The 9,931-nt window shown below is 37.1% G+C and overlaps 1 protein-coding gene across 1 annotated transcript; it reads right to left on the bottom strand.

Moving 5' to 3' along the window:
• Positions 1–352: 352 nt before the first annotated feature.
• LOC147304617 (sclerostin domain-containing protein 1-like) lies at positions 353–8,825 on the bottom strand. The gene is made up of 2 exons (XM_086280035.1): positions 8,633–8,825; positions 353–4,490 (listed from the first exon to the last, which is right to left on the bottom strand). Exons 1-2 carry the CDS (start codon positions 8,823–8,825, stop codon positions 4,066–4,068), a joined length of 618 nt encoding a protein of 205 aa, XP_086136161.1. The 3' UTR covers positions 353–4,065.
• Positions 8,826–9,931: the final 1,106 nt, after the last annotated feature.

The raw sequence follows: 9,931 nt of genomic DNA, 5'->3' as shown, positions 1-9,931 counted from the left end.
GCAATCAACCAATCAGTTTGCAGAAACTGGCAATCGCTATTACGCTCAGGGTAAATTTTGAAAGACAGAATTATTTTAAATCAGTCATAGTCATGAACAACCTTTTTCTTCTTCTTCTTTGAGCTATTCTGAGGTAGCTGCTGTTTTTTGGATCATTGTCCTACTACATAACCTAAGTGCGATTAAGCAGCAGTGGACGGGCTAATGGTTCGAATTTAGCAGGGAGCAGAATTTATGGTTCTATCAATCACAGGTCATCCAGATGCTTCCATTTCAAATTTGAAACAATTTAAAAAACAAATTAAAAACAAGAAAAGTATAAACGCCACAGTATTTGAGTAAATGTATTTATTTTCTCCACAACAGTTAGTTTCTGCTACTAAATATTCTAATTCTGTTAAAAGATCACCTGAAAAAAGTTGTTTTCCGCCGAGCTGCTGAACAATATTCCAGACGTGATCTGGTTTAAAAGTCTACCTACAGGATATAACAGACAAAGGGGCATCAATCCTTATCCCTGTGGGGAAAACACAAATGAAACATCCTGTTGTTGTCTAGTGCAGGTGATTCTTTTAACTGTCTTTCTTTGGCTACAGTTCTTATAGGGGGAAAATGAATGGATAGATGAGACAATAAAACACCAATAAAAATGTTTGCTACAGCTGTAAGAACCTCCACTAGCCTGGAGGGGAAGGTATCCCCTACACAATAAAGCAAAGTAAAGGCTGCTGTTTAAAATAGATATTCATCACTGACTAATGCCTCTGTTGTTAGGGAGTTCCTGTTTGCAGTAAACCTGACTATAAAATGGGAGGCCTTTAAAGCTTTCCTGAGAGGGCAAATGATCAGTTTTACAAGCTTTAAACATAAAGCATCCAGGATGGAACTGGTCCATTTGGAGAAAAAGATGAAAGATATTGAGGAAGAGATATTTATATCCAAATCTAATGCTCTAATTCTAGAGTTAAATAAACTCAGAGCTAAATTTAATATTTTGTCATTAAATAAAGCTACTAAAAGTTTACTAAGACTGAAATAGTCATATTATGAACAGGGTGAAAAAGCAAGTAAAATACTGGCTTGGTGTATTAAACAGGCTCAGGCTGAAAGAACAGATGAAGGACAGATCACAGCTGATCCTAAACATATTAATGACTCTTTTTCTACTTTTTATAAACAGCTATACACAACTGAGCATTTAAAGTAATTTTCATCAAAACAAATAGTTTTTTTGGATCAGCTGCATTTTCCTAGACTACCAGAAAACGATATGGATGAACTAGAGCTTAATATAACAGTAGAAGAAATTACTAATACTATAAGGAACATGAAAGGGGGCAAAACTCCTGGACCTGACGCAATACCAATAGAAATATTTAAAATATTTAAAGATAAATGAATCCAGCCTTTATTGGATATGTATCAGGAATCATTTGAATCGGGGTCTCTCCCCCCTTCACTTAATGTTGCAACAATTACTTTGTTACTGAAACCTAATAAGCCAGCAACACATTGTAGTTCTTATAGACCAATCTCACTGTTGAATTATGATTGCAAGATACTTTGCAAACTATTAGCTATGAGATTAGAGACACTCTTGCCTAAAATGATTCATTCAGACCAGAACGGCTTTATCCAGGGGAGGCAGGGGTTTCACAATATATGGAGGGTCATGAATATCATTTATGAGAAAAAAGAGACAATGCGTTAATCTCAAAGCCTTCGACAGGATCAAATGGCCGTTCTTATTTGAAGTTTTGAAAAAGTTTGGTATTGGAAACAGATTTTTTAAATGGAGTCAGTTGTTGTACTTCAACCCTCAAGCAGAGATTTTAACTAATGGTCTTTTTTCCGCACCATTCAGATTATATCGTGGAACTAGACAAGGGTGCCCCATGTCACCTCTCTTGTTCACCTTGGCAACTGAGCCTCTTGCAATGACAATTCAGAATCATAAAAACATATCAGGAATTAAAGTAATGTTGACCACCGTATCGCCCCATATGCAGATGATATGATCCTGTTCTGCACTAATTTAAACAAATCAATACCATCCATATTAAGTCTCATTAATACATTTAGTACATTTTCGGGTTATAAAATAAATTCAGATAAATCCGAAATATTATTTTTGAATAAAAATGAACGACAAACTCCTCCAATCAATACTCCTTTTCTGTTATCTGAACATGGGTTTACTTATCTGGGTGTGAAATTAACTCACTCAATTGAAAATATTCTTGCATCCAATTATAATTCCTTAACGACTTCAGTTATTACACTTCTAAACAGATGGATGAAACTACCTATATCTTTAATTGGTCGTATTAATATACTAAAAATGTCAATTTTGCCAAAATATCTTTACCTTTTTCAATCAATACCTCTCTCTCCACCAAACTCTTTCTTCTTAGATTTGCAAAAACTATTCCGAAACTTTATTTGGAATAACAGAAGACCAAGACTCAGAATCTCATTATTATACCTTCCTTATGAAAGAGGGGTTTACAACTTCCAAATTTAAAGTGGTACTTCTGGGCTGCTCAAATCAGAGCGGCAATATTTTATTTTGTTAATGCGCAAATTCCAGTGTTGGTTTCTACGGAGTCTACAGAAATCAAAATTCCTCCTACCTTATATCTTTACTCAGCCGACAGGAAGACACTAAATAAGCAAACTAAGAACCGCTTTTTAAAAACCCTATAATGATCTGGTTTGAAATACATAACTACTTGGGAGAAATGATCCAACTGTCTCGGTTTACTCCGATATTTGGAAATGACAGCTTTCCTCCTGGTAGGGTGGATGCAGGTTTTAAATTTTGAATCGATGAAGGTATGAGAAAGTGTCTGATATATTTAGGAATAATACTCTTATGTCTTTTGAACAACTTAGAAGTACTTTTTCTATTCCTGTCAAACATTTTTTTAAATTTCTTCAATTAAGAAATTTTATCTTAACCACACAAGGTAACAGCTTACAAATCCCCACCTACTCCTTTCTAGAGAGCACAGTTATAAAGCATGTAAATGGGAGAGGCCAAGTTTCTGCATTGTATAAATTATTTATGGAAAATTCCAAAGAATCAACACAGTCTATTTTAGAGGCTTGGAGGAATGATTTGCAAATGGATATATCTGATGATGAGTGGTATAAATCATGCTCCTTGGCCCAGAGTCAGACAATCTCGGCTACTTCAATATAAATGGTTAACAAGACCTGTATTAAGTGTGGAGTGGACAGGGTCACTTTATTTCACTGTATATGGGAATGTCCACATGTGAAAATCTTTTGGGAAAAGGTAATAAATCTGTTGAGTCTGTTGATTCCACTTCATCCTAAAGTATGTATTTTAAATATATACCCGAATAATTTTGTACCTGCTGCAAACAATAGAGCTCTGTTAACGACTGGAGTTTTGGAAACCAAGCGCTGTATTGCTATGTGCTGGAAAAATCAAAAGATATGTGGACTGACATCTATACGATCTATAGAGAAAATAACTTATACATTAAGAAATAAACTGGACAAGTTTTGGGCTGTATGGTCAAAATTCTACAACTTTCTGTAGAACGACCCTTCCTAGGAGAGGCTCTCCTGCTAAGATAACACTAAATGCTACAATGAGGCAAAACCAAAGAAGGACAGCAAATCGAAATCTCTACATCTAGCTAAAATATATAACATGTACTCATATTCACACTATACGAATAATGAGAATACTGTCAGTGTGACAAAATCACTGCTGTTCAAAAAATGTACGGAAAAAATAAGACAACACTTCTCTCCAGAAAGATTAGACAAATGTCACCAGCTGTAGCTCAGGTGTTAGACTGCTTTCTGAATAGTTGCAGCCGAGTTCTTTGTTGCAGATGACAAACATATTTCATGGGAACAAATTAGCTATATTTTGGTCTACAGACTAATCACTGTATTAAACTAAATATGGAGATAACACTATACTATTCACCTTTGTTTATATCTATTCTGCACACTTATAGTTCATACAAAAACATTTATAGTGACAATATGAAGGTTCTTTCTTTGTAGCTGTGAAATCAGGTTTCAGTTAGCAGACTCGCTCCCAGCATTCATCTCCAGCAGTCCAGGCCTCCCCTGATTCTTCCTCTGTTTACCAGTATTTCCAGATGTGTCCTTGTGTCGTGAATCGTTCTGCTGTCTGGTGTAGCGCTTGCATTTGCAGGAGGTCACCACAGTTATCTTGTAGGTCCTCGTGCTCCCATCGTGGCACTGCAGCTGGATCCGCTGGGTCCTGGTTCGATCGATAACACAGCGCCACTCCTGAGCATCGCGGCGGCTCCAGTACCTCCCAGTGTGAGTTCTACCAATCCAGTTGGGCAGCAGCTGAGCTGGCAGACACTCCCCAGCACACACCAGCTCCTTGATAGGGTTGACACTGGTGCACTGGCCATCAGAGATGTACTTCGTGGACCTCAACTCCCTGCAGCCCACCTGGCTCTGGTCTGGCCCTAAGACATGAAAAGTGAGTTACATATATGTGTAGCTTAGATCAGTCTTCTTGTTATTCCAAAGTATGTGTGTGTGTATATTAGAGATGGCACGATACCACTTTTTTATGTCCGATACCGATATCATAAATTTGGATATCTGCCGATACCGATATGAATCCGATATAGTGTTTTTTAATCAACAAAACTGTTTTTTAAAATATCTTGCTGCATTTTGCAGACTGCACAGATGGTACCTTCCCAAAGGAAAAAGTACTATAGCTTACTAGGGTATATATATTAGACTTAATAGTCACTATGTACAGTAATTGACTTCTATTCATTTTACATCAAATTAAAACTTTGGGTGTCAGATAATTATTTATTAAAAGCTAGACATTTTAAATGAGAATAAGAAAGAAAAGTATGTCTTTGTGCCCCCTTTTCCCTGTTAATGCCCTCTCGGCCCCCCTGGCTAAACTTTGCTAGATCCGCCCCTGCACAGTTACCAGCTGTCAGCTACGTAGAAAAAGATCCTCGAGTAGAAAGTAATATTAAATAAATTCTAACAACAGCTTATCAAGCTTAAACGTGCTGCTGTTGTTCAGCCGCTGGTTTCCTCTTTCTGGTGCAAAGTGGGCCAAAAACAAACCAGAGAGACGGACTCGCGACAGAAAAGCCGATCAGCTGATTTAAGCAGTTTCATGATTGAAGTAGCAGCCGGAGAGCGAGAGGCAGTCGCTTGTTAAGCTTAACGTGGGAATGCTTTACAAACATTCAGAGATGGACTTACACACTTGCTTTACTTCTCTCGGGGATAACTTTGTCGGAGATGAAATGCCGGGTTGCTAGCGAAGCTCCACATGCTATCCAGACCACCGACAGGTCCCGCATGCCACAGCCGCTCTATCACCTGATACATACTGCTCCAACGTGCTAACGTTCTGAGGTGGGTTACGGCGTGTTGCAAGTTTTGTGAGGTGCTTTCGTGATATTTAATGGATCGGATTACATTTTTTATTTTTCTCCGATATCCGATCCAGTAATTTAGGTCAGTATCGGACCGATACCGATACGTAATATCGGATCGGTCCATCTCTAGTGTATATATATATATTATTGTTTTTTGTTTTGTTTTAAGTGGGTAGTGGTGGTGGTGGTATAGAAGTGTGAAGTGTAGATTAAAGAACTCTTTCTTCTCCAATGCCATTAGACTTCTAAACACCCGGCAGGAGTGTATTTCCTTGGGCTACCTCAGTTTACGACTGTCTACATTTCTGAGTTTGCACACACATAATTGCACCCTCGCTGTGTCCGCTGCACATACAGTTAATGTAGCATTCAAAATGAACATATATATGCACACACACACACACACACACACACACACATCCTCAATATTAAATTTGGGTCAGTTTGAGTCGATCTGCACATTTGAGGTCCATGGTGAAATCAGTGAAATCAGAGTCAGGGGTCCTGCTGGTACTTTCAGGAAGCTAAAAATAGCATCAGAGCTGAATATGAATTTGTAAAATGACAACTGAAATATTTACAACGGTGATGATTTGTCATTAAACTGAAGGTGAAGAATTGGTTTAAACCCAGTTAAAGGAAAACAGCTACTGATATTTCTGTTGTAAAAGAATTTAACATGATTTATAATTCACACCACTAACTGTCCCATGATACCAGTTTATGACGTGTTCATGTTAGTCTGATATTTCCACATTTCTGCACTTCATGACACAGTTTGTCTTTTTTAAATCAGTAGTTTCATATCTGGACCAAGAGTCATGCACATGAAAAGCATTTTGTGATTTAATAATGTATTGTGCATTTCTGTATTTACAAACTGCTGCTGAATTTCTTTTCTTTATTTAGACATTAATAATTATAAATCAATAGTTATTTCATAATTTAACTGTTAATAAAAGAGAACTTTGAAATGAATGTTTCTAAATGGAAAAAGGCATTTACAGAAAAAGACACTCAGCTCTCAATTAAAAAAAAAAAGATTTATAAAAAATTCTAAATTTAAATGGCAAACAAATAAGTAAATAGATTCAAACATCGAAATTAGGAAAACTGTTTTTTCCAACATGTAAAATGGCAATTGCATTCTCCTTTTCCCATGAGGTTGTCGTGGTCCTGAGTCTTTTTCTGGACTTATTCATTCCTTTGTAAATATAATTAATTATGAATATGTTGTCCTTCTAGAGCCTCTGAGACTGCTGTTTATAGTTCTTATTTTCATAATGGGAGTGCCCCGTTCATGTCCAGTCTGTCTTGCCTATGTTTTGTTATCATGTTGTCTGTTTCTCCCCACTGTCCTATCTTGTGTGTCATGTTTGTCCCTGAGTCCTGCAGTTGGGCCACAGCCATACTTGACACAGCTGCTGCTTTAACTATTATATGAGGTACAAGACAAGATTCAAAGATGACTCTTAGTCCTTGGAGAAAAGGAAACACAAATTAGCCATAATTTGTGTTGCCTTGAATTATAAAAGTCATGTTTATAATACTTCTTCTTCCACTTATTGTAAGTGGGCATATGTGCATGTATAGAAGAAAATATCCAGTCTCAGTATTATTTTTGTTATAGATTGTGAAGCCTTATATATGCTATCCATCCACTTAAACACAGGAATCCAGAGTTGAATTAAATAAATGTCATGTTATTCTGTTGTGATTATTAACAAGAGGGAGAGTGAGAAGAGACTGATGGGTGAACTCTCTTATATCAGGGCAGGGAGCAGCACTGTGCTATAAATTCATTAAACTATATAAATAGAGCCTGACTTCTTTCACAGAGAAATAAAACAGGCTTTTTTTTTCAGTTATAAGTTCCAACTTCAAAATATTTATTTGCTGCACTAAGTGACTTTACTCTGTCTTCCTCACTCTGTCTACTTAGCTTTAGTATTATGAAACTTCTGAGGAGAAGTGTTTGCTGCAGGATTCTAAACCATTTGTATTGTGATTTATGAGCCGTGAACTTTACAGCTTTAGTAATGTAGCCTTTATTAAAGCCACAAAAACAAGTGAGAATTAATTCTACATTCCACGACTGTATTTTGAACTGATGTATCATTGATATCATTAAAAAAGCTCAAAGGTTCCTTATATTTTTTAAAAGACAGTCATTTTGTTCAGTGTTTTCCAACAGATAACTATGGCTATGTTGGTTGTTACATGTACGAGAACCAACCCGAACTTTATAAACATTTTAACCTAGCTATCACATGGCTTTAGCTACCTAGTGAAAAACCGATTGAACCCGAAGGTATTACTTTCAGCTTTTTAATAATAGTCCACTTTTTAAATGATTAATATTGGTGTGGTCTTATAATACAAAAACCACAACAACAACATTAAAATTTACTGTCACCAGTGAAAATGACAAAATGTCTCCTCCCATCATCAGGTCAGATGTGGGATATCGACAGAATTCCACAGTGCCCTCTAATGTGAGAGTAATAAGCATGTGACAATCGAGCCTACACTATACTGCTGAAAGTATTCCTTTGTCTGCCTCCACATGCATATGAACTTGAGTGATATCCTTCTCTTGATCCACAGGGTTTGAAACGATGCTGGCTCACCCTTTGCAGCTATAACAGTTTATGTTTATGAGCTTATGGAAGTTTTTGACCATTTTTCCAGAAGCTAATTTGTCAGATCAGATTCATGTTGAGAGAGAAGACCTGGCTCACAGTCTCCATTCTAATTCATCCCAAAGGTGTTCTGTCAGGTGTTATATAATCTACAACAGACAGACAGACATTTACAGCATGCACCTGCAAAAATCTCAACACCAGCAGCAAGGATTTCTTTGTTGGTTCAACTATAAATGTCTGTATTGACAACGGGCTTTGGGCTTCACTGTGGATCGTGCACGGCACTGCATGTATTTTAATTACAGTTTTTTAATAAATCCTGCATTCCAGACATGGATATCTTGTAGTTTTTTGTTTTGTAAGATTACTTTTTACCTAGGTTTAAACTGATTGCATCATCATAATACAAATAAATAAATAAATAAATAAATAAATATTATTATTCCAAACTAGGATTTTTTCTTTTCAATTTTAGTTGTATTACTGTCACATAATACTTTATGATGTTTTCTATCACATTATTTAATTTTAGCCATTTGGACTCACCATCACGCAGAGAGTCAGAAGGCCGTCTCCCTCTATTCCTCGCCTGGTTTGTGTCTTCATCGGTCGGCGGGTCCTGAGTTTCAGGGACCAGCTGAGGACTTACGGACTCTGTGGCGTTATTTTCAACAGCTGAACTCATGCTCAGCAGCAACAGGAGCGCAAGGAGCCGGAGCGCGCTGACAGAACGAAGCATGACTGCACCTGACGCACCTGATGGATAAGTAACCTGCAGGGCTGTGCTTTATATATCCTCACTGGCAGCGACATTTTATGAATGAGCTGGACACACCTACTTGCACAGCAAGAAAAGAAAAATGCAGGTCGAGAGCCAGAAACCACATGTATTTTTGCAAACTGAATTGGCGCATTTATTCATGATCACACAGGTGTTGGAAACACCAGGATTGCAGAGGTGTACTGTGACATCGGAACTTACCGGACAACGTTTCATTATTCAGCAGAACAAAAATCCACAACATGGCCAAAACAAGCATAGAGCTTTTCAGGTTAATGGGTTGAAATATTCTGGAGCGAGTGAGGCAGTTCTGGTAATTATGTGTCCAAAGGACTATGTATGCCACGTGGTTCATTCTGTGAAATTTATTTTGAAATTGAATGTAGCCTAATCTACATGTTTTATGATAAACTAAATGCACAGATCTGTCTCAGCTCATTTGATCTGGACTACAGAGCCATCCCACTGGCGACAAAGACATTTATCTCCACCTAGTGGTGAGTTAAAATTAGGTTTCATGCAAATTTTCAAAGATGTGACAAAAAACCCGAACCCTCACCTCAACCACGAGTGGATCAGATCACTTTGTTATGCTACTGGCAATTTACTGCCATGGTTTGGGTTCAATGAGCAGTTACGGAATGTCAGTATATTTGTTGTGAGTGATCACCTTTATATGGTGGGTGTGCTTTCTCCTTAGTTCGTTATACTTGGAATAAATGCCAAAAAAAGGTTGTACATCTTCATGAGATCAAAAACAAGGGTGAATGAAGCTGCTCGTGTTGCTTTTTCCTGTCTATCCGACCTATAAATGTGATCTGTGTACTCAGTACTGAAACAGGAAGTAAGTGTTTCAGACTTGTTAGTGTAAAACTAAATCGTATTATTCCCTCATTTATGTCATTCAACCACAGTGTAGTTTAAGTAGCACATTTATATAAAGTGGGAAAGCGCTCTTACAGCAGCATTAGACTTTTTTTTTTGTTAACTTTAAAAAAAATTAAGGACATATACAGCAAAGTGAGCTGTATTAATGTTGTTTTGCACCTGCATTATGAAATTAT

The sequence above is a fragment of the Aulonocara sp. 'chitande type north' Nkhata Bay genome, linkage group LG22 (assembly GCF_057382095.1).
Source record: "Aulonocara sp. 'chitande type north' Nkhata Bay isolate Kocher_YH1m ecotype deep benthic linkage group LG22, A_spYH_male_GT1.1, whole genome shotgun sequence".
In the NCBI taxonomy this organism is placed as follows: Eukaryota; Metazoa; Chordata; class Actinopteri; order Cichliformes; family Cichlidae; genus Aulonocara; species Aulonocara sp. 'chitande type north' Nkhata Bay.
This window is presented reverse-complemented; position numbering and strand designations above follow the sequence as displayed.

Excerpts from the sequence above, each read along its gene's own strand:
- LOC147304617 (XM_086280035.1), bottom strand. The coding sequence starts at position 8,825 with ATGCTTCGTTCTGTCAGCGCGCTCCGGCTCCTTGCGCTCCTGTTGCTG. Across the intron at positions 4,491-8,632 it reads TTCTGACTCTCTGCGTGATG|GGCCAGACCAGAGCCAGGTG; the intron begins GTGAGTCCAAAT and ends TTCATGTCTTAG.